General features: G+C 35.7%; 1 protein-coding gene, 3 long non-coding RNA genes and 1 pseudogene across 4 annotated transcripts; 1 reads left to right on the forward strand and 4 right to left on the reverse strand.

Annotated features, from left to right (window-relative positions):
• Positions 1-1,083: 1,083 nt before the first annotated feature.
• On the reverse strand, positions 1,084-1,916 carry LOC147524149 (uncharacterized). Its single transcript, XR_015196888.1, has 3 exons — positions 1,681-1,916; positions 1,263-1,335; positions 1,084-1,189 (listed from the first exon to the last, which is right to left on the reverse strand). It is a non-coding gene; the product is annotated as an uncharacterized LOC147524149 (long non-coding RNA).
• A 51-nt stretch (positions 1,917-1,967) lies between these two features.
• LOC147524150 (uncharacterized) lies at positions 1,968-2,876 on the reverse strand. Its single transcript, XR_015196889.1, has 4 exons — positions 2,476-2,876; positions 2,279-2,385; positions 2,094-2,165; positions 1,968-1,999 (listed from the first exon to the last, which is right to left on the reverse strand). It is a non-coding gene; the product is annotated as an uncharacterized LOC147524150 (long non-coding RNA).
• Positions 2,877-8,019: 5,143 nt separating this feature from the next.
• LOC147524151 (uncharacterized) lies at positions 8,020-10,582 on the reverse strand. The gene is made up of 5 exons (XR_015196891.1): positions 10,183-10,582; positions 9,125-9,230; positions 8,863-8,970; positions 8,522-8,759; positions 8,020-8,415 (listed from the first exon to the last, which is right to left on the reverse strand). It is a non-coding gene; the product is annotated as an uncharacterized LOC147524151 (long non-coding RNA).
• Positions 10,583-10,838: 256 nt separating this feature from the next.
• LOC147524152 (zinc finger CCCH domain-containing protein 64-like) lies at positions 10,839-14,533 on the forward strand (annotated as a pseudogene).
• A 5,202-nt stretch (positions 14,534-19,735) lies between these two features.
• LOC147524153 (uncharacterized) lies at positions 19,736-21,855 on the reverse strand. Its single transcript, XM_086573737.1, has 4 exons — positions 21,621-21,855; positions 20,652-20,963; positions 20,153-20,576; positions 19,736-20,042 (listed from the first exon to the last, which is right to left on the reverse strand). Exons 1-4 carry the CDS (start codon positions 21,853-21,855, stop codon positions 19,736-19,738), a joined length of 1,278 nt encoding a protein of 425 aa, XP_086429863.1.
• Positions 21,856-25,954: the final 4,099 nt, after the last annotated feature.

Below are 25,954 nucleotides of genomic sequence, written 5' to 3' on the forward strand. Positions count from 1 at the left end.
ACGGATCCAAAAAAAATCATAATTAATATGATTTAACCAAAAAGAACACTACTGATATACCCAGAAACTAAGGGAAGTTAAACGATCTAACGAAATATATTTAAGAACAGTAATATTTTCTTTTCTTTTTTACTTAAATGTGAAACTCTAGAGAACAATGTTGGATTAGATAACAAAAGATACCAAACTTTCCACACATGCAACATTAACGAAATCAATGATGCAGTAAAACGCGTGGGCGCTGATAAGGCCAGTTGGTAAGTCTATGGAATAGACGCGAGCTTAGGCGGAACAAGGTGGCCCCTGTTCCGAAGCAAAACAGGTGGGCCTAGACCTTAGGCAAGCCTTAAAATGCATACTATCTATCACCAAATGGAATTATGGATTAATGATTTTCTGGAAAGTACAATTCACAACATACTCAGTATCACATATTTCGATGAAATCAAAGGTTCTTAGTCCTTAAATCTTAAAAATGATATTGTTGTGAAACATTTCAGAGGTATAAACATACTTGTTGATCCGCCACGTGCTATTAAAGCTGCTTGCATCAGTCCCGAAAAAGGTGGACAACAAGTATCATCTAAGTTCCAATAGAAAATGGCGGATAATTTAAAGCCATAAAAACCATAAATAAATAAAACCAACAGAATATGGTCAACAATTTGGTTGTGATGCACACATAGCAAGGTGAAGAATTTTATTGATGACAAATCAATCGAGTATAATAAGATATTTTTATATTCCCCTGTTTCCATTGCCAACTAAAACAACAAAATTTACCCCCTGGGGAGCACAATAACAAATTTGTATTCACTATGATCAAGATCTTACACACCAACTCTATCTATATCCGCATCTTAAACTTTCTACAACGCTTCTATTATGGCGAATCTAGAGGACATGTATCTCCGTGTATATTTTCACCACTGAATTGCGATCATTTCGACCAAAACACGAACGACTAAAGAAGCTAAATAAACCTCTCTCTCTCCACAAAACTATCACAAATAAAGACAAAATTTAAGTTAAAAATAAAAAATTATAAACAAACGCTAAAAAATGTATATAGAAAAAACCTAACCATCAGGTTGATCGTTTTCAGAGAACTCCTTTTCAAGCACGCGGTCAAACATCTTGGCAATACCGCCTTCTCCAGTAGCAGGTGGCGAAGCATCATGAGAAAGAACTGAAACGAAAAACGAAAAAGAATCTAGCCAGTGTTGTAACATAAAACGAAAAAGGACACAACAAACATGTACCTCTGAAGTAAATATCTTGAGAGGAGAAGGTTGCTTGACTTCCTTCTTGTTTGCCAATTGCGCCGCAAACCGCCTTATAAAACAGCAAAAACTGATCATTAACTATCGATAAAAGCACATTTAATTCATTCCAGTTTAGAAAGAAATACAAAACTTAATACATTGTTCACTCCTAACCATGTAATTGGTCAATGAACCGGAACATTAGTTAGATTTCTATCATTAACTCCATTAATATACACAATTGGCAATGAGTAGAGTAGTTCTAGGATAATACAATTTAATATAGGATGATGCAAGGCTTTAAATGCCCAGCGTGGGAATCTACATCTCATCACGAAGAGACTAATTGTAATTGTAATATATTATACACCTTATAAATATCTACTGATCTTTTATGAGGTTAAAGAATCAATACCTTGATCAGCCTATACTGATCAGCCTACTGATCAATACTGATCAGCCCAAGTCCCAGAATTGATGATATTAAGAATTTGAGTGGAGGCACAACTTGAACTGGAACACAATGTGGGCGTACATGAAGGCCCTTTATTGCCGCTTTCTTCCTAACCTCTGTTGTCGCACATGCGGCCCGTTCATCGACACCCCTACCTCGATTCAGGTTTTCCCCCATTATTGATGTACCAAAGGGTTTGTTGGTGACTTAATCCAAAGATTTTCAGACCCTCCAGTTGCACCAATCAGGCTTGGAAAGCTTGAATCAGCTCCGGATCGGCCTGCTATCCAAACACATTTCTTCAATACCTCGCATATATTTTCAAAATTTTCATATGAAGCTATCTTATCAAGATAATAATAATCAGCAAGTACCTTCAATATATCAAAAGACTTTTGAGCAGAAGCAACATTGGCTTCTTGCCCTTTTTGCTTATGTGTAGTTGCCTATATAAGTTAAAACCACCAAGTGAGGGGTGAAACAAACATCTTTTTGTGAATTGACAAACTCCAATATAGCACTTAAAGGTAACACTTGTAACTTTAAGACGTCCTTTGACCTGAAGATCGCGCATCTTAAATGTCTTTATCCAGTTCTGAGAATCCCGCGTCCTTGAACCTCTTCACCAAGCTGTTTCACAAGTATATCGTATGTCTTCTTTTTGTGCTACAAACAAAAAACTCCGTATGATTTTACAAGCATTCAATTTCACGGCGGACTACCCCTATACATAAAACAATCCTTACAAAGACTTACATGGAGAGAAAGTTTGAAAGCCCCATACAATTGAATGCAATGGCCAGAGCATGATAGCATGCAGCAGTCTGAATATGCTCCTCACCAAGAAGGTGCTCATTCTTTTTTAAGGGTTCTTGCAAATAACGAAGAGCTGTATTCATCTTCCAATGTCCTGGTACATCATAGCTACATTTATGAAAGTTGAAGCCACGTCAAGATGATCGGGACCACATGATAAACTTAGTAGGAGCAATGTCCAGGACATATGCCGTAGAGCGAGCTCCGTTTGGTTCAGACCATGATAGAAGAGAGCCATATTGCCATAGTTGTAACAATGAAAGACACACATACACAAACCAATAATAATCTGATCGAAAGCTAGTATACAATGTTAAATAAGGAATCGGAAAGCTCTTTGTGTGTTGCTTTATGGAGGAGTTTTCCCTTCTACAACTATAATTATGAGGGTATTGACAGATTAATTGGTACCGTGGAGCAACCGAGGTAGCTCATTTATGATAAGTTCTTTGTCTGCTACAAGATTGCTCTGCCATGTCTCCACCATTGCAAGGTACCTAATGATAGAAAAAATTACAGATCAACACCATGCACATAAAAAAATTACGCACACTATAAATACCATATCTACTCACTACATTATGTTCTTAGTTCAAAACCCGTCAATGCAAGAGTCGAATAGAAAAGGTAATAAATGGGCAGTCTCTTGCATTGACGATGAGACCTTAGTTTTCAAAGAAAATTCAGAAAAAAATTTATGGTACCACTAAGATAGTTGGTAAGGAAGAACAATAGATGTCTCATCCACCCAACAGATATGTATCACAGAAAAAGAAACCAAGGGGTATATAAGAAGGGAGAAAAGTCAATATATAAATGGTAATTACCAGCAGCAATTTGCAACCTCTCGATGCATGGGACCAATAACCTGCGCTACACCCGCGGTCAAACAGAAACACAAAGAAGTTAAATTATTTTATTGGTAGCACTAAAACGTGATGCTTAATATAAAAAGGAAAAAAGAAAATGGCAACCATGAAATGTGGGTATATGGAAAGAGCATACTTGCTGAAGCATGGAAAATGCTTTCAAAAACAAAGTGTAAGCCTTATTAAGCATTCCCTTAAACAATTCCCAAAGCAGAACATAGTATCCACTACCAATTACTACACAAAACAAAAAGAAAATCTCTACGGAAATGAATCGCTCAGAGAGGATGAAACACCAAAAAAAAATACCTCTACCAACCGAACTTTCCCAGTTTCCACAAGATCCCTAGCTTCTGAACATACAGGCACAGAATGCTTCACCACAAAGTTGGAGATCAAATATATCCGAAGTTTGGAATGGTGTCACAGATCAAAATCATATTTGTGTCTCAGAATCGTAACACCCACCTGTTAAGATATGAGCAGCCCACGCTTAGCATATAAACAGTAAAAGCATTTCAAAACTAATACATCTGTGCATCTATGCTAAGAAATCTCATACGGGACAAAGCAGATATAAGAAGTTAAACGATTTACCTCAAAACTATAATGCACAACAACTTGTTGAGACAGTGCGCTTAATCCAAAATATCTCAACATCATATGTTGAAAGGCCAAAAATTCAATAAAAAAATAGAAAAATTTTACGCAGAAAACCATACCTTTGCATTTGAAATGAGAAGTTCCAAATTGCACTTTGATGAGACAGCAGTACCCTGGCATAAAAATATTAACAGTACAGACAAATATGAAATCCCGGACTTTGCATTTATACCTTAAAACTTAAATTAAACATAGATGGTAGAGAGTTATATACCCAGCCAGGGGGTGGGCAACTTCCAGCATATCTATTAGCCAATTTAGCTAATTTATGAGCGTTATAATTACATTTATCTGGAATCCAAAAACTTAAAACCGATCAGTAAAGTCACTTGAAAAATACTCTTTAAAACCTTTTTGAATCTTATTAAGGTGATCTTCTCATCTCCATATCAGCCTGTTGTCCAATAAGGCAAAAGCCTTCATGAGTCATTGGATGTCACTTATTACCACCGTATTGATGTCTGTAATTTGTATGCTAACACTTTAACGCTAATTCTTCTCCTTTACACTCTGCTTGCATAGCATTTTGACACGAACCTTGTTGTAAATTGCATCTAGAAGTCATCCACAATGTCTTTTACATAAGGTTGTCGATGCTCCGCTATTTGTACCCCTATCATAAGATTAATGCCAAATTCAAAAGAATACTCACTTGAGACACTCAAAGGTTAATATCTTATATATGCAAAGTTTGGGAATTTATAAGCAAGTTTTTCACTTATCATTGCTCGCTCCATGATCGGGTGGGTGTAGATAATTCCAATTTTGGGTTAGGTACGGTAATCTAGATTTTCTCATACAATGAGGGGCAGTCTATGTTAAAAGCTTGTAGAAAAATGTAAATCAAGATCAGTTAAGGGAACTGAAAAACGACGTATACAAAAGCCATTGAGATGGAGTACAGGCGCAGTAGTCACTAAAGAAGTCATAAGAAATACTAAATATCACATATATACAGATGCAGATGCAAAAGAACAAAAGAGTAATATCATATACATATTGTGCTACCACAACTTTCAATGTTTCATAGATTATCGAGGGCAAGACTCTCTCATTGTATTTCTCTCCTAAAGTCTTGTGAATGGTAGGCAAATAAGATGGAGGAAATAAAGACACCTTTAACCACCAGAATAGAAAAATAAATTTTACCTAGTCGAAATCTTCTTACATCTCAACAAAGTCAATATATTGATGCCAAATTTCTATCTGAGTGACATCAAATGGCTTTACATGGAAATATGGCCTCCTTAAGCGAGTCTGAAACAAACATATCTTTGCATCCAAATCACTTGCATTATGAAAGAACAAGTATCTAGTAGATAAATATTTTTGCAATGCACTGTGGCTACGCAACCTAATTGGGGGATCAAGGAGGCACTTAATTACAAAAGAGATATTAATGTGGACAGGGAAAAGAGTCAAAAGACTAAGGAGTTTAGATGTTTGAAGCAAAATCATTCATACTGTTCCAGATTTCAAGAGAAGAGAAGTCAGTAGGGGCTATTCTGATCGGTTTGTCAGTACATCTCAAGTCAAAAAGTTTGCACTGTTGGGAGAGATGGAGTAATGGAGACGGCATAAAAATCAAAGAAGTGGGTTGGAGGGAAAGAGATGCAATCATGGCGTCTTTGTCTGCAATGAAATGGATATTCATCGCATTGATGGAGAGACAAAAATAAAGCATCAAAAATTCAAAAGGATTTTTTTTTTCTTATTTTTTTTTTCAAATTTCTTAACCATAAAATTCTGCTACCAGTTTCTTTTTTTAATTGAATTATGCTACCTGTTTCAAATATCAATTTCTAACAAATTCGCTAGTTCTCCCATAATCTAGATACCACAGCAATTAGTAACCTAATTTGCAGAGAAAAAAACCAAATATAGTCTTCACGATAAGAGAATATTTGCAAACAATATGCCATGGATAATCATAGAATCAAAATTTACCCCCAAGCTGTTCTTTGCTCACACAGCTTGCAAACTTTTCCGTTCCAAGATTTTCTCCATGACAGCACTAATAGGCTTCATAGGCTCTTGTTGCTCGAAAAAACCTTCATCAGTGTATTTGATGCAACAAAAGACCCCTTGGGGAGTTCCAAAGCTAGCAAACTTTATAGACGAAATTTTCTGCCCAGGAGAACACCTTAAATGAGCTTTGGGCCTTAATGGCCGGTTGATTGTTCCAGAGACTCGCCTCTGATAACTTAACAACATCGGTTGCAATTCAAATATATCAGCACAAACGCTGTCAACGGTTCGGCTAACCAAAGAAATTCCATTTGGGTCACCGCCCCATTCTTCAAATATGATTAAAATGTTACCGCTTGGATTCAGCCATGAGGGGGGACATGATCACTGCATCGAACATAAAAGATTGATTAGGTAACATTGATTAACATAAACTATGTAATTAGGAAAGGTCACCTTTGCCTCACCATCTCTGGGAGGCTGGAGAGATTCTTAAACAATGGTTACATGCTCAAAAGGAGAAAAAGATTTTACCTTTTGAAAAAATCAAATGGCAACAGAGTGACTCTTTTTCAATAATCAAATCGCCCATTATTTGAGAGAGAGAGGGGCGCATATGAAGAAGAGAATGGCTGGAATTTGTTGCAATGAGAGAACTCAATTTGAAGAGAGGGGAGAGAGAATGATGGCTCTGTTTAATTTTTGTTGCAAAACTTATTTTTCTCAGACCTTGTTTGCAAAAAAGGGGAAACGTAAAGGGTGGAGATTGGGAGGGGAGACGAGAGGTGTATTTATTGCATTACTAATTAAATGTCATTTATTGTAAATTTATGGTAAGCGTTATAATTCAAAATGGGCGGAATTGGTTTTTAATATACCACCACATGAAAAGACTGATTGGTCCTATTCAAAGGTGTTAAGCAATATTTTAATTTAAGGACAATATTGGTACTGAGAATTTATAAAGACATAAAAAGACCAAGTAGTCCTCATTAATAAATATTTAAGCATTTTATTTTATTATTCATCAAGGGTATTATGCGTCAGAAAAAGACCCGGATGAATTTAAGAGGCCACGATCATTATAGGTTATACTACTAGTAGAGATGTATACTTTGTTTGAAGGGTTTATATTATTCTTTTTTTTTTTTAAAAGTTTTGATTTTATTTTTAGGTTATTATTGTCCTAAATAAACTCAAGGACATTTGGATGGCCACAAAGGTAGTCTACGAAAGTTTTGAAAGTCAACTTGGATTTTCTCTGTAAAGATGGAAGTGATATTTAGGTTTGCATAAATGGGTCTTAGGAGTTGTGCTTGAAAAGGGTAACATTTCAAGCTATTCAATTTGCTGATACAATCTGTTCAGTATGTTGGTAGTCAAGTACGGCTGTACAACTGCCGATTTGCAAATTTGTTCAATTGCTTCACGTTCAGTTGTTCGATGAGACATCCATTCTGAGATCATTTACCTTACAAAATATAGAAGTGTTGAGCTGTGCCGTACAGGCAGAACACCAATACACAAATAGACCATTTGGAATACAGAGAACTTTCACCACACACCACACGTTCGAAAAGACTTGTATCAAAATTTAAAACTATAGTGTCCATCCTTTTTAACCCTCTGCACATATCAGACTGAAAAGTCCAAGAAGTTGGCAAGAGGTACAATACTTCGAAAAAAAAATATGTAAAGGAGCCCTCCATTTATCTCCCTGTGCAAACAACTAAAAACTAAACATTCACCTCTAGGTCAACATGTTATTGTTAGGAAACTTTTAGAAGTTTTACCAATGTTCAATTTTCTAAAGTCAAACGCTCAGCAGAATGAAGTACCAAAAATACATTTAACCACAACATCAGTTGTGTATTCTTGCATTGTAATCTAGACAGAACTAAAATAATACTGGAGGCTTGAAAAATAAATGAAAAGATTCACAAAGAAAAATGTGCAAGACAAATTCAAACGTTCAAGATGGTAATTAAAACACATTAAAGTTGCTTAAACAATCCATAATCAGAAACAACCCAAACAACAAAATTCCTAAATGCTTAGAGTATAGTCATAGCATGCAATGCAGAATAAGGCCAATAGACAAAGCTATTGACACTCAAGGAGAGAATAAAAAATAGTTCTACTAAAACTCGAGCAGACTTTCACCTTCAACAACAATTAAGCTGCAACGGATGGCTTAGAAGCAGCAGAGAGCCTAGATCTCTTCTTTGCTAAGCTCTCACTACGGCGTTCTTTCTGCCTGTTAAAATTCCTGTCCAGAAATGGTCTCGCTTCCTCATCTCTGAATGATATGGCCCATGGCACTTGCCTCCTTAAATCGGCCCCTCTTCCCTTGCATTTGTACTCCCCTAACCACATAGTCCTCTAGATTTTAAGAGAGATTAGTTCTAAATAAAAAAAAGAATTTCTGAACGAAATTTCGGGAAATAAATTATACTCACGAAGTTTATTAAGGGAAGGATCATTACCCTCTCCTTGAAGGGTCTCCCCAGTCCATCCAGCCCGAAGGGTTTATAATGCCATCCAAGTCACAGAAGGAACATACCACTCTTGAAAATATACCCCAAGTTGTTCCCAAGTATATCGTCCTAGTCCCGTTTATTGTACACTTTACAAAAGAAAACCTTGTGTTCTCTCCACAGCCGAACTCTTATGCGAAGCTGCGATTGCTCTTGATCCTGTAGCTGTTGAATTAAGCGTGCACTCCTGATTCTAGAAACCACCTTCTATATCAAAAAATTGCGAGAAAAAATTGAAAAACAGCAGCAAGCAGAAACTATTATATTTTTCAAAGAGTTTGGGACCTTACCTCATAGAGTGATCTTGCATTACCAAAAACTGAAATCAATTGATCCTTGAATGTAACACTGGTAGAAGTAATGTGCTCCACTCAAGTCTAACAAAGTGTCCTGTGAACCTACAATGTTAACCATATAAAACATGGATCTTTAACTAGCTATTCTCAATGCAACTACTTGCATCCATTTTCCTCCTAGTACTGCGTCTACTATGTTCTGCAAAATAGAACATTGCCTAATTTGTTCTCTGACTTAAGAACAGAGCGGTGGTACCTTCAAGAAATAGCAGAATATGTCATCTCGATGGTGCCAAAGCAATTTCAAAACTGAGTGACGTACGTCGCTACTGGACAGAAACAGATCTGTGCCTACATGGTAACTGTGGAGCAAAAGAAAAATTGGTGTATTAGCACTAAAAGTGGTAACTACATTCAATCACATGGCTCTAGCAGCTAAACCAAAAACACAATGATTACATGAAGAGTATAACACGTAAGTTCACTTTAACTCCATGGAGAAAGATGCATAAGAGATTCCAGCTGTGCCACAGAGACCTTCAACTGGACTGGACTGGTATGATTGTTACAGATTGCAGTAGAAGCAGTCCAGATAAAATTTGTTTTCTCTAACTTCGAAAGTCACAATTTGAATAAGGTAAGTTTACACTGCGGGTACATGTTTTCTAGTTCACCTGCCAAGTGTTGTGATAATTCAAAAGTTAAAAGGTTGCGTTCAGTCTAGCAAAGTGCCTACTTCTTAATTCAATCCCAAAACCCAAGTTCAAAAACTACATGTTGTAAGTAATACCCAAAACCCAAATTCAGAAACTAAATGTACATAACAATCCCCAATTTCAAAAAGAATATCATGAAATCCACAAATCGACTTCTTTGAAAAGGCATTTGGACCTTAGAGAGGAGAATCTTGCTCCAACATGTTTGTTATCCAAACTAAATATATTATCAGACTCATCAGCACCAAGTGTTTGTCCATTAACTTGAATATAATTCAAATAAGTTGAATTTTTAGTTGTTTTGTGCAACCATGCAGCACCCCATAACAACTCATCCTTCAATAAATTGAAAAACTAATTAGAACAAAACCCTTCAGAAACTACATTCAATAAACTATGGATGGATAGCTGCTTACTTTGTAACCATAATAAGAGCAGTAAAATGGGTAGACACATGATTTTAAACCATTACTATAAGCTCCTCTATACTTATCAACAAATCCACATACCTATGAACCCCACATTGAAAAACACGGCTCCTTTGCCACATCCTTTGAGAGTAAATAATTGTCTTAATAAGGATCATTTTTTTACACACCTGGAACAGGGTCTGATGTTGATTTGGTAGGATTTGAAATACTGTGACCGGCTTCCGAAAATGGAGTCGATGACATTAGCTTTAATGGTGGTGGAGGCATTGTCCTCGAAGGAGGTGGAGGCATAGTTCTTGGAGGCAGGGGAGGCATCACAGTTGACAATGTATGGACCAATTTCTTTGGAGGCGGTATGTATGAAATGTTTCTGAAGCTGGAATCCTCTAAAAGTGGACCTGGCTAAAAAATTCTGAATTCTGTAGTAAGTTATGAAAAACAAAGCCAATATTTGAAAAACAATAATATAAGTTACAGTTAGAGGGGGTGAGCCGTATGATATAAGAACATCCCTGTACAGACCCAGAGGCAATTCTAACTCTATACATGCAACACCTTGTGCATTGATTTGGATGTAGGAGAATTGGAGAAAATAGCAATACAATTTGGAAAACCAGATGTCAATCAGCTGGAGGTTTAACATAATGTGTGATAGTATATAATTATTACTTTTGAATTATATTGACACGGGTAGGTGTGTCCGTATCGGACAAGGATACGAATTGTTGGACATGACAAAATATCAAAAATTGAGGTAAATTACATACAATGTGTCCGACACGGACACGTGGATATGTATCCGACACAGATTTTTTTTCAAAATATGGCGTGTCCATGTAACCTAGCTATGAAGGCTATAATAGTCAGTAAGCAGTCTACTGTGAAAACTCAGATCACTTGTCTTGTTGGAGATCAAGGAAGTACTCTATGATTGGTCTAGGACTCTAGGGGTGGTGGACTTGGAGACCTTAAGATTTCAAGACTTCGTGGTTAGTTGGGAAAACATTGTAGATCAAAGGTCTTTCTTTTTCGTTTGGGGGTGTGCATAATCTTGTACCATAATAACTTGCTAAGTGGGGATTACCTTTTTGTAATTTTTGGAATGACTAAACTAACTTCGACCTCTCATTAAAAAAAAAACACCATTTGGAGTCTCAAAAATAGCTGCATTTGAATTGCCTTTTAGAGAATCTACAGTGATCAGACTTTTATTCCCAGTAGGTTCTGATGCAGGCATACAGAGAAGACCTGCATCCTTTTCTTTTCGGTGAGAGACATTTATCCTCTCTCTTGCTTGGAAGTCTTTTGGAGCTCGTTATTTTTATTTTCTTTGGTTATGGGTTTGATCCAATAGGTCTCCTCACATGGTATCATTGGAGGCGAGCATTCAACTCTACCCAGTTTACATTTTTATTTTATTGTAGCCTCAGTGTCTGGCATGCTCTTCCTCATGTTGCAATTCCAGGAACTGCAACATTACTTGTTTTGGATCTGATTATGTTTTGTTGTTTTGTCTTATATGTTTTCTATTCATTTATTTATATGCATACATGCATGTTCTAAATGATTTAGAATACCTTTTAAAGAAATTGTGGTGATATCCAGTTGTCTATTGATTAATCAGTTGTTTAGGTGAGGCACTGACTGTTTTTTATGCTATCTAGGTGACCACTTTCATATCAAAGTGAATAATTGTATCAAGTAGAAATGTCTTATGACATTATACAATCAATACAGCTTGTATTATGAAAGTAATAGCGGTAACTTGTCGCAAAACTTTTTAGGGCAACAATTTTTTCAATAGTGGCATAGCCAGGGCCAAAAGTATGATTCAAATTCTAATACATAATGTGATCGCAAAAAATAAACATACAACTTATATGCACTATGCACTATGCATATTAGCATATTATGTCTTTGTTTTGAGCTTGCCCATATGTTAGGGACTTGGGGATAATGAACTTAAGTATTTTTTTATTTCAGATCCTATCGTTTGAGTGTGCACTATCTTGTACTCTACAGGTATCACGTTGCAGGTACAAAAGGTGTTTATTATGCACGTGAACCATATCTTAACAATGAGGCTGTTCATGTAACCCGTTTCGTGGGTCTTGCTCCTGTTGGAAACAAAGATAAACAGGTAATTTATTTATTTTTATTTCTTTATTTATTCATAACACACAATAAAGAACTCATATCATTTACATTTTTGGATAATTCCAAATATAGCATTATATTTATAAAATTTTATTGGTGCTAGAATTGCATATAGATATGTTCTGTTTGTAGAGAATAATGTCTTTTAGGTGAGCGGCTGCAAGGCTGCTTATTCGATACTTTGTTTGAGGAAACTGGAGAGATGTTGATACATTTGGTTTACTACATCTAGTTGATGGTGGTCTGTAATTATATTCCAAGATTCTTTTCTCGTTGTAAAATGATATAAGAAGTTTTTTTGCGATAAATGCAAGAGTAATTTTACTTGCAACTAAGTTTCTGAGCTTGGGAAGCCCGACTTTCTTTTTCACCCTTCACGGTCCTTTCTCGTAAACACTATGGAACTGCGACCAACACGACACCTCCTTCACACAAAAACTCTCTCTCTCTCTCTCTGGTTCTCTCTCATCTTGAAAATCTTGAGCGGGTTTATCGCAATGCGGAGGCTCTCTTCTTATAAAATTCTCGGTTTCATTTTCGTTAGCTACTATGCTTTTTCTCATCCATGTTTCAAAGAATACATGTCAACCACATTGTTTTGGAAGTACGTAATCCCAGTAAAGCTACATCGATCGAAAGTACTTTCGTGAGTCGTTGGGTATTTTTTTGTTGGGGGGGGGGTGGTAGGTTTGCTTGTCAAAGCAAAGGCGTTTTTTAAGACACCTCAACACTACTGTTTAAAGAATTTGGAGGGATCATGTCTAATTGGCCAAAGTTGTGGGGGGTTATGTCTATAAAACTATTTTTATTTTATTTGTATATAGTTTTCCACATAGATATGTAGACATATGTGCTTACTGGAAAAACTGATGCCTATTCTATATTTCTATGACACAAAATTTTGCATGTTCGTTAAGAAAACAACAGAGGTTGCAATGTAGAAAGTGATGTCTTGGCTTACGATTCTTGCTTAACCTTGTATTTAGTTCAAAAGCGATAATTGATATTTTTATCTCCAAAACCGTTATGTTCTACTTTACACTAATATATCATGTACAATTCTTGTTTGAAGAATATCTCTTGCAGTGTAACTTTTTTTTTTTTTTTTTTCGGGTGTACAACTTTCCTTAGCTCCTTGCTAAAGGAGTTCGATGTACAATACAACAGTCCAATTTGCATTAGTGGTACGTTTTTTTTTTATATCAATAGAGAATAAGAAATTTTGTTTGACAACTTAGATTGTTTGAAGGGAGCAAACTACTCTAGAACCCGAACACGTGATTCGACATTGTAATTGTCACCGGGTAAAAACTTTGAAATATCTGTTAAGAATCGGTGAACGATATTAGAGTTAATATCCGGAGAAGTTCTTAGATATAGTGTGTCTTTCTATCGATAAATGGGAACTGTGCACGGGATTATTGCTCCTGCCGCCTCCCTAATAGTAAGTTTGAGCATCATACATCATCTGCAAAGTTGTCCCTTGAATTGGACCTTTGACCTTTACAGCTTAAAGTATTTATTTTCGGAGAGGAGGCAGACTTGTTTAGAATGAATGTCCGTGTTTAATGATTTCTATATTTAAATCTTTAAATCATATGAAGTTTTTACTTTTTTTTTGTTCATAATTATGTGAAATTCGTGATCTTATGCTTCTGCATGCAGATTTTCCAATTGTTAATTGGAAGGATACTTGTTTATCTTATCTGTAGCGAACATAATAGTGTCCTACTTTTTCTGCTACTGTCACTTGGATATAGTTTGAAGATATATTGTGACTCTTAGTACGTTATACCCTGCTTCTCAGAAATTTATTCATGTGATTTCTCCTACTCCAGCATCCAACATGTCCGGCACGGAAATTTCTATGAATCCCCCAAACATGACCTTTTCTCCATATTCACATAAAGAGGGAGGAATTCATGTTAAAAACGTCTCAAAGAGGCCTAACAGTGGTGTTTCCGACACATAATATTGGCGCTATGATGTCTCACAAAAAAGGCAGAGGCACGGGAGTGGGAAGAGTGAAAAGTTGTGTTTCAAATTTGTTTCTTCAGGATCTTGTTTACAGGATGAGAAGTGCAACTTTCAGCATGACATGGATGGGAGGGAGCAATTTTTGAGAGGTGTTTGCTTTGATTTTCTAAACAAAGGAAAATGTGAAAGGGGTCCTGAGTGTAATTTCAAGCATAGCTTAGTTGACATGGCTGAGGAAATTTCTCATGGGAGACAAAGTTCTGAAAAAGCTAGCAGGTAGGTTTGGTATTGTAGAAACTGTTATACATTTGTGTTCCTCCAGAGTATGTTGGGGCAATTGACAAAATGGGATATTTATTTTCTGTCATGTTCCGTTTGACATCTTGAGCCATTTTGTATTGTAAAGTGATCATTATTTTATTCCAGCACCATTCTTATGTTCTAAAAAAGTTGTAGTAGCGTCTAGGGAAATTATACAATATATTAACATGTGAAGAACAGTCGAACAGATTATAACATGTGATGTTGATGCATCCTAAGCATATAATTAACGCTACATGCCTCAAAAGGATCAGTTATAATCATCATTTATAAAAGAATGACTTCCTTCTTTCATATTAACTTCTAAACAGTGACATGCCTCAAACTTCTAAACAGTTATTTTAGAGATTTTTCTAAAATCGCCAAACTTTGTGACAATAGCGATTCAAACACCAAAATGAGATGCACAATCAAACCAATTTACTAATACCCGGACCAAGAATTCAAAAGCCTGAAAATGTAATATGTTTCCAAGGACAAAATCAAAAGCATATCGATTCATAGTCATCAAAAAGCACTTCGCCATCACTTCCATAGTAATACTCTTTATGCATTTGCATCTCCAACGACATTACCACCCATGTCTTCCTCATCGCCTCATCATGTAATCAAACTCCTCTGCTCTAACTTGAGACATGATACAGACCCTCTGAAATCAAAGATGAGCCAATACATCAATCAATACGGTTCGTAATTGAAATTGTACTGAATTACCCTAACTCATACTTCAATAAATAATATTAATTTATAAATCAAATAAATCATACTACCTTTGATTATTCTTCAGAGAAGAACTTGGTAATAGAATCAGGGATTTTTCCTTGTACTACTTCTCTTATTCTTAGTTCCTGCCACTCATTTTCTCCACATAAAAATGCCCAATTGATCCAATTTACCAATTACAGATTCTGTTTAAATATGAAATAAACACAATAATATAGTTACTTTTCATTGACAAACATAACAAAACATAAACAATAGCTGAAATTTAAGAAAGCCCAACCTTTCAATTGATTCAAACAAATGAATGAACCGTAACCATCTGGAATAAAACAATAACTAATCAATCGATCAAATTAAACACTTGGGCTATCTAATTGAATCAAAATACAATAAATTAACAATTTTTCAATACATATGATGGGGAAAAAAAACATGAATCTAATAATAAAAAAGCTACCTTTATATGAATTCTGAGACGGAATGGAAAATTATTAATATACTCAATGATTCTAATCAATTTAAGTCTGACTACAATTTATTCAATACCTTACAATTTAGTCTATATGAATTCAATTGTTGTTTATTTGTTTCAATACCTTTTTGTTGGTTCTTTCATTGAAATGGAACAATAGTCACACCACCATTCTGGATATTTTAGTTCTACCTTTCTTCTGCAATGGTTGCTTTCACAACAATTGTAATGCCAGTTGTATTTGTTGTCAATATCTGATATTTTTGCTTTAAATTTGTACCTTTTCCCCTATACATTGATAATTTTAAATTTTGTTAAACAGTCAAACAATATTTGAAAAGAAGAATTACACATGAATTTGGATAAAGGCAGGAAGTTACCACTGATGAAGTACTCAGTAGCAATGTATCAATTTCTTCTAAATTTTTCACTTGAATAGCCTCTGTTGCATAGGTAGATGACCTTTTTCTGAAAATTGGCAACTCCGCTCATGGATTGTTTGAACTGCGTTTTACATGAGAGATATATCATAAACTTTAAAATATGTACATGATTGTTTCCTGTGAAATAAGTAATTGTTACCTATTTTTTAAAGTATGAGCATCATCTGTTTCCAGGTTTATATACACCTTTGTTGCCGGTGTTGCTTGGAGTACATATTTACCTGAAGCCCAATAACTTTGTACATTAGCACATATCACTCAAATTTATTGAATGTACATATTTAGATAGATGTACCTGAGAACAATCTGACTGTTGTTGAAGTCACAGTTATAATATCTCTTGGGCCATTTTTTGTTAGGACTTGTGGTATTTGTTTAATCCAATCTCCCCATAAAGTAATTTCCAAGCATTCCATTCTAACAACAAATAATGAAATAGAGTTAAAAATATACCATTGGTGATTAGTTGGTTTATTAAATAGTAGAGTATCTATATAATAAAAGCAATGGTGTGGGGCCCGCAGGGCCTCTATCCAGTGGTTGTCATTGTCGTTTAGTAAGTTGTGACATGACAGATCCAAGTTTTGGAGAGTTTGTATAATTTTGTTAAGTGTAATCAATACCATGGGATATGTCCAAAAATCAACCAAAAGTCAACAATTGCGGCTGGGCTTATAAATTGTTGGACTAGCCTATAAACTGTTAGGACTCCAATTGATTTGGGCTTATAGATAATGGGTAATTGGGATGGCCTTGCGGTTGGACTTATAAATTGAGTTGTTTCATTTGGTCCTGCTACCAATATTTTTCGCCCTAAGATGTGTATGCATGCGATGATGAAGAAGCGATGAGTTGTCGAGGTAGTGTCGCAGGTGCGTCGAGGTCTCGCAGGCCGTAGGCATGGGCATACCCTAGTTATTAATAAGAAAAAACATACCTCTCATTATCAATGTAGATTGATTTTTTATCTGATTGTCCCATTCTTGTGTGAACATTTTTTTGCAATTCACCGATGTTGTTGTAGAAACCAATGACATCTGAATAAGGTAAAATTTATTGGTAAGCCTATGAAAATTTTACCAATAAACGAACTAATGTACTTTGAAAAAAAAATGTTAGAATTACCAGTAAGAAATTTGTCTTGCTTATCACGTGGGGCTAATTTCTTGAAATCGACAAAGCTGAATAGTTGTCGTGGAATTGATGTTTCATCTGAAATATTCCTCATGGTAGTATACTTCTCAAATGTTATATTGTTTTTATTGTTCATGGGACAGTAAGACCTAACGTTTTTAACAGTGAATTTTTCCAAATGTACCACTGAACCATCTTGAACTTTTTCCTTAAACTGTGGATAGATCTCCATAGGTATAGACGCATTGATTTGGTCACCTTGTATGAATGAAAAAAATAATGGATATAAATCTTAAAGTGATAAAAGAGATGTTGAATAAGTGTGATACTTACTTTTTCGTCAATGAGGATCATATTCTTACTTAACAATGTCTCATTTCCAACCAGAAAGTGGTCCCAGCTTCTATCAATTCTTACTATGAGCTTCAAATTCCTAATTAACTTGGTGACTTGCTTTATCAAATTGTAATGAGTTGTCATGTCTAAATGCTGCAAGTAGATCGACCGAGAATAGATAAGTAGGAGATTATCTTTTCAAAGTTAATATAATTAACTAAAAAATAAATATAAAATGAAAACAAAGGTATGTCCAATGAAGTAGTAAACTGTAGTGATTTCAAACACTTGACATATATATATATATATAGAAAATGGGTTTGTATATTCCAATAAAGAACAAAAGAGAATTAAAAAAAAAATGGCGAATGTGAATAATGTCTCCATAGTAGCTGCTGGTCCTCTACACTGCAATAGAATAAAAAAATTAATTAGTTAATAAGTAATTCGCTCTATATGAAGTTAAAAAATGAAAATTTGAGATTGAACTAATATTTTTTTTTTACCTCATTGTAAATTGTTGAATGCTTCTTTGTAGACAATGTTCGAAAGTGTATCCTTATGGTTCTTTACCATTTTTTCTTGATTAGGAGTTTCATCGATCGTGTAGTTGTTCGTGATAATCGCGAACGTATAGTTGTCCATGACTGAAAACCGGCTTAGGCAAGTATACCCCCACATGCTTCAATGTTTGTCCTTGACTTTTATTTATTGTCATTGCGAAACAAATCTTTATTGGAAACTGTATTCTCTTCAAACTGAAAGGCCAGTTCGTGCACTTATAAGTTGTCTCTATCCTTGGTATATCAGTTTCTCCGCCAATGTTGCTCCCTGTTATAATTTTTGCTCTAATGACCTTTGGAGCAAGTTTGATAACAATAAGTCTCGTTCCATTACAAAGACCAAGGCTCTGGTTTATGTTTCTAATGAGCATGATTGGCGTGCCAAGTTTCAACTCCAGCTTGTGCTTTGGAAGACCAGATCCTTTAATTGTGTTAAGAAATTCAACTGGGTATACTGCATACTGTTCTTCAATATTTTTAGATGTGGAGCTTATTGAATCGGTGCTGAAGTACTCACGCATTTGTCCTTCGAAGAAGAAGCGGGGATGTGGGAGTTGATATCATCTACAGAGTCGTTTGTAGGTGACAGAATGCATCTATCTCTGAAGTAGTTGTCATCCATGTATTTTGATGGTAAGTCTTTGTAAATACTTGACACGATATCACTTATGCTGTCATCGCCAGGGGGAATAAGAAGATCATTAGGAATTTGGATCCAATTTTATTCTTTACCTTCGAATATGGAAATGCTAGGTAAGTTTCCTTCTCCAAGGTCTAATACCCACTTGCCAATGAAGAATCTACATTCTCTAAGCACATGTTTCTAGTTAGATTGAAGACTTTGCAATGGTGCCAAATATGTGATCTGTTTATCGATGAAGAAATTATTAATTCCCTTGTACCTCTTGGAATGACAGGTAAAATCTGCCTGAAATCTCCCCCTAGCAGAATAATTTTACCTCCAAAGATCTTGTTTTCATTTTCTTTGCCCATTAGATCTTTCAATCATCTCTCTTCTCAAAATCATGCACTGGGTCATATGAGCTTCGTCCCATACTATAAGATCAGCTCGTTGAATAAGTCTGGCTAGCATGGTGTTTTGACTTATATTGCAGGTTGAGTACTCATCAATTTCTATAGGGATTTTAAATCTTGAATGCGCTGTCTTTCCACCTAGAAAAAGTAGAGCTGCTATTCCCGAAGAAGCAACTGCAATGGCTATTTTCCCTTGTGACCGCAGTTGGGTCAGTATGGTATTGTAGAGGAATGTCTTGCCAGTCCCTCCTCCTCCATAGACAAAATAAACCCCACTTGAGTTTGTATTGACTGCATTTATAATTTCATCATATATAGTCCTCTGGTCATGATTCAGCCAGTTTTGCATTTCATGAAATTGTTGGTGCATTTCATTATGACTATATTGTTGTTCTTCCGTGATGAGTCTATCTGGGTCTCTAGGTTCTGGCCTCATATTTTTGAACGGTATCTTAAAATCCTTCAGTTGATGGTTTACTTGTTTAAGTAATCTGTCAATCTCAGTTAGCGTATGGTTTCTAAGCTCTTCAGGTGTTAAAATCAGATCACCGTCATTTGTTCAAGTTCTTTCTTTGTCTAGTATGTCGTCTTTAAACAACTCCCAATGTTTGTTCCATAGAACCAAAGGTTCACTCACCTCACAGAAAACTAATAGTGTCGCAAATAACTGCCTCAAGGAAACACTACCAGCCCATTGACTTGCTTCAACAATTGCATTGTTCCATTCGTCGTCATTTTGCAACAGTCCAAGTGCAACACATGTTGATTTGAAATCCTCATACACCTTGCCGTTGACAGTTCTGAGATCTTTATATGAGGTTGCACCTTTTTGAACATTAATACCATTCGCAAATAAAACCGTTCGCCTGACGTCGGATGTGCATAAAGGATTCTTCCAATTTTTACTCCTTTCTGTCTTAATTGCCAACATTTAAAAGAATCAACCCAAATAAATTTTAATGGGAAATCAACATACCTCAGGTGTCTACCATCTTCATGTAATTGGTTATAGCGCATCCACTCTGTAAATTTGGTTTTCTTTGCACTTTCACGGGTGATGACTTCATCTATGTTGTCATCGTCATGATAGAACACCGTATGTTCGCCTTCAAGATGGAATGGTAGTCTCTCAACAGGTGGGTATCGATATTGGATATCGTATCCAAATAATCTCCAGCAAGCTTCATGTGCAGATACATACCGACAGTTTAAGAATCTTTGAATTTCATCAACTTGTATTATTGTTTCTTCGGTTTCTTTGTTTTCGACAGTGGTATCAGTCTCAACAACAGCAGTGGATCTATCTTGACCTTTGCTCAAGTATTTGAAGAGATACTTGACCATTCGACTTCTATTACAGAACTCCACGTTGATGTGTGCTCCATATTTCTTTGAAAAAGCTGGATTATAAGGAACAACCTATCTGTTATCAACAGTGAAAGTCTTCTTCTTCTATTTTTTTATAGCTGTTCTACCTGGTCTTCTCATGTACTTTGCAAATCCCTTGTCATCGAATGTAGTTTCTTCGCAGAATTCTTTTGGATAAAATCTGGTACATTTTCGTTCGTTCATGCAAGGTGAATTCTTGTCTAGCTCTCCACATGGACCGTGAATCATGTTGTCTAAGACAATTTCATATAACAACGGGTCATCATTTTTGTCTGGAAGTTCAGCTGATATAATCTTATCAATGTCAGCTGGTGTAGAAGGTTTGTCATCAGGATGCAACCAAAGTAGTATGTGAGCGTGTAGTAGACCTCGTTTTTGGAATTCAATAACATAGATTGCTGCAAAATTCAAATTTAAAAGTAAATAAATATGAATGCTTGATACCACTATATCACATGAAAATTTACAAATTTGTTTGTATAAAGCCGCTACGTCTAAGAAAGGAGTATAATATAGAAAGTTCTGCATAACCCCAAGCAAATATTGGCTTTGTTTGCCTTTTGTCTCTCAAGTCCTCTTTCAATTGGAATATCATTCCTTTTTTTTTGCTTATTTATTAGTTATTACACTTGGCTTGAAGTGATTATTTATTATATAGATTAGGTTTTAAGTGAGACATTAGACATTATATTGTAAACCGACTAATTCTTTCTATATAAAAAGTGTAAGAGAAGGCCAAAACTAATTGATTCGTACTACCAACTTGAGGTGTTTGTGAAATCCTGGTAGTGTCGCTTCCCCATACTTTAACAAAATGATAACCATAGACATTTTCTTGATCGGTGTTTGTCAACAATAGACATATTAATACCGACTTACTGTACCAGTTCGATTAAATTTTGGAATGAAAAAAAGTAAAACCAACAGAAAATAAAATAAAATAAAAATGAATAATTTACGGGGAAAAAAAGGAGGAATAAGATGTTTTCAAGCTAAGAGTCACATAGTTTAGGCATCACACAAATAAAATTAAGATGTAAAATATTTAAAATTACCTGCCATAACTTTGCCAAAGTGTTCTTCTTCTTTGAGTTCCTTCATAATCTGATGCACTTTTATCTTAAACGCTCTAACTACAACTTCGGGACAGTATTCGGATTTTAGATCTTCAACTCTTTTCATTGCAAGTTTAATTTCATTCCACTTTGGATTGCAAGTGAATGTGATGAATAGATCTGGAGGTCCCGCCCATCTGCATATAGCAATGACATCCTGATAATTTTGCACCATGTACCGTGGCCCACCAGTAAATGAAGAAGGCAAAACTAAACGTTTTCTAACTAATTTTGCATCTGTGTCTCCAGCATGTACTGAGTCAACTATATTCTTATATAGTTCTGCTCTGATTGTGGACTAATTGTTTCAGAACCAATCAAGTCTTTCTTCTTCTACACATGTGTATATATCGACCAGAATTTGCAGTTTTACTTTACCAACTCTGACTAAAGTCTGGCCCTCATTTTCTCTATGTTGAAGTCTGAAGACATAATATTCTCGCATGCTAACTGTGTTGCGGTGATTTTCTGATATTTCTTCTTCTCCTCGATACAAAATATCGAATGTGTAGCCGTCCTCACCGTATGGAAATAAAAGAGGATATTGCATTGCCATAAAGCTAGGATAATGTTCAGTAATTCGTTTGAGGCCTTCTTCTTGGTGTTCAACAACTATATCTCGATGATGAAATTCAACTTCATTTCCAAGCATCAGTGCTGCTAATTCAGTAGATGTAGGCAGGTTGTACTGTCTTGCATCTTTTGAGCGTGTGCCGATGAGTCTAATGCGTACAGGTATGTAGTCCTCTTCATTAAACCTATCTCGTGCCATTCGGAAGGCCTTTGCAATTTCATTTTCCGCATTCAGCATTGTTATCAATCCTTCAACTATACTACCATCGAATGCTTGTTCGAGTGCTTGATTGGGCAGAGCACTTAACCTATTGGACACCTCGTTCTCTGTGTCATATATATAAAGCTGCGCAAACTTTGGTTTATCTCCTGTTGGAAGTAACAATCCGATTTTATGGTAATTTTGTCCATGAATTCTGAAGACATATGGACCACCACCATTGTTAATTGCATAGTCTATTTTTCCACCCATTGATGTGAAAGCAAAGATCGAATTATATGATCTTATGTTTTCAATAAAATGAGTGCTTCTTGGTCCCCTTGATTCATGCAGATCCTTTAAAAGTTGTGGAGGATTCTTCAATAGTGGAAGTTGTATCTTTCCCACTTGACAACAAATGGAGAATGTAGGAAGTTGTCCCTTTTGTTTCTTGTTGTTCCTTTCTTCATTCCAGAGTATAGCTCCACAGAAAGAACAAACTTTGTTGGGTTCACCAAAGTCCCATAGTTCTATATAAAGAAAAAAATGATAAGAAAAAAGAATATAAGTTATTAATCGAAATATTCAACGTGTTTAATTTAATACTTACCAATATCGCGAGTAGTTTTGCGAAGTGGAATGCTGTCAATGAAATCAAAATCTGACAAATTAAAATTTGTTGAATTGTTGTTGATGTTCTGAAAATCAACATCAATAGTGATGCTTCTTTGCCTATTCACGGTTTCTTCTCTGTACATAGACTGAACTTTTCGAATATTTGAAATTCTGGTAGCACGCGAATCATTTATAACCAACTCTCTTTGTGGGAGAAGATTGCATCTTAGCCTTGATTTACGAACCTGTTTATTCTTCTCCTTGGTCATAGGGATTTCTTATAATAAAGATAAAAAAAAAGGCCGAATTACAATTGTAAGGGACACTTAATATAGAGTAGTTAGATTAAACACACACAAAAGAAGTACTCAGATATATAGAGTAGTTAGATTGAACACAAAAAAAAAAAAAAAAAAAAAAAAAAAAAAAAAAAAAAAAATCATGCACTCACAAAAAAATCTAATATAAAGAAAAGAAGTACTCAGATATATAATTACATACACACAAAAAAATTATAAATTAAATAATGTAATTTAAAATTTTAACATTACCTCAGAAAAACGACGGCGAAGGAATCCAATCCAGTAGGCAAACTCTAATATAAGGTTCTGTTAACAATAACAAACAAAGTTTTGTTAGAAAATAAAGTTTTATTCAGAGTTTCGTACTTAAGTACACTGAACACAGAATATCCCCCTGGTCATGCAATTTAAAAGATTGATTCAGATAGCTTAGAAGTCAGAAGGTTAAAGTAAATTCAGGACCCAACTACAAACTTTAGGAAAACCAAATCAACAAATTAACATTACGACTGTGATTGACATTTGATACCTGCTGTTGGGCCATGCATGGCAACCAACAGTCTCACTATCTTGTACTCTGACTTAGACACTAGTGCCTAAGACAATATACCTTCACGTATTAATTGATATATTATATTCAACTGTATAATATGAGTCCCCGAGTCCAATGAAAACCGAGACCCGCCTAATCCCTAGCTTGAAGAGCATGCATCGCAAGCCTTACCTTTGCAGCCTTTGAAGGGAAGTGGAGCTCAGCCAGTTCTCTCTCCATTTTATAAACCTTTTCATCGTATCAAACATTGGCTTCTGCTGTGTTCGGCAATTGATCTCAGTTATTGTAAAATATGCCAAGTAGAATACCTCGTGGAATTGACTATCTCTAGGCATACTTAAGCTTTATGAATTAAGCAAAGTCATCATCATTATTCAATAATTTATAAGCACGTTTCATAAGCAATTAAGCCTTGATCTCTCTTAACTTTCTAATGCTGACTTCATGTTCAGCCTAAGCTTGCACACTTTTCTCAACTTGGAGGTGTCCCTAGTCCATATAAAGTTTATCGTATATAAGTTTTGCTCCATTTATATTGCCCATGTGGGCATGTAGATGGGAATGCTGAGCAGATTTGGTAAGAGTCTTTATATCTGCCATGAAAAGACAACATAATTACGTACTTTTCAACTGGTAACAGCTGCATGATCCTTTCCAATCAAGACACGCTGGCATTACTACATATTTGGAGAGGCAGCTTCCTTTTATGAAGTTAGTTATCCAATCCAGATTGGAAGCCTTGACCAACTCAATATCTTACTGCAACTGTAGGGCACAACACAAAACTAACGTTGTTTTTGTTTGCGTTAATTCCTGCAGAAATGCCATGTGCATTCCCTTGCAAAAGGACCAAGTGCTATCACAGCACAACGCAGGGTATCGGAAGCACAGAACACGGGCTTTACCTTCTTGGGTTGTAGGATCACTGGCGTAGGGACTGCCATCTTAGGAAGGTCCTTATTCTAGGGTGGTGTTTGTGTAGGTAAAAGTTCCTACAACGTTTAATGATTCATCCTCAGTGGTCGAAATGTACTGTCGAGAGAATAGTATGGATAAGGCCTTCTAGCTTCTTGATGAGATGAAGAGGAAGAAAGTAAGGTGCACAATGATGACTTACAGTATAATAATTGATGGACTATGTCGTTGCGGGAATTTCTCACGAGCTAATGAAGTTCTAAAGGAAATGGTTGCAGGTGGTCTGAAGCCAAATGCTCAGATATACACAACTCTTATCGTAGGTCACTCTCGTGATGGTAAAGTGGAAGAGGCTAGAAAGGTTTTAGAGGGAATGAGTGATGAAGGGATTTCACCAGATGTTTATTGCTATAATTCTCTTGTATCTTGTATCTGGTCTCTGTAAAGCTGGAAAAATGGCAGAGGCAAGAACTAAGACAGGGGATTTACCCCAAATGCTTTTACGTATGGGGCTTTCGTCCACGGGCATAGTAAGGCAGGGGAAATGCAAGATGCAGACAGGTATCTGGCAGAGATTAGGTCATTATTCTAGGGTGGTGTTTATTATGAGTATATTAATTATTTGTGGCTGATGATAATTATATATACAATTGAGGTTAGGTCGGTCTCCTAAACAGACAAGGAAGAGAGACCAACTCCTAATAGAACACCAAAATTTGCTGCTCAAGAAAAAAGCAAAATAAGTTTAGGCAATTGGTCAAACCACTACCCACAACAGTAACCCCAAACCTAAGCCTGAACCCAACCCGATGTGGTGGATAGTCAATGTGGGACTATCTATTATGCACTAAAGTGGAGAGAATACTATTTGTTCATCTCCTCCACTTTGCACACACACACTAGTATTTAGAAATACACAAGAAATTCCAACAATCCCCCACTATTTCAAAATACTAATAGTCTCCCACTATTTTGGAATAGGATATTACAAAAGAAATGGGTTAACTAAATGCCAGAGAGAATCGAAAAAACAATGCATAAGATACTGGTGTTTTACGGGCTTGAACCAGTCATATCACATGTCTTATAATACGTGAAAATGGTGGATTAAAAAAAT

Source organism: Coptis chinensis, chromosome 1 (genome assembly GCF_015680905.1).
Source record: "Coptis chinensis isolate HL-2020 chromosome 1, ASM1568090v1, whole genome shotgun sequence".
Lineage (NCBI taxonomy): Eukaryota > Viridiplantae > Streptophyta > Magnoliopsida > Ranunculales > Ranunculaceae > Coptis > Coptis chinensis.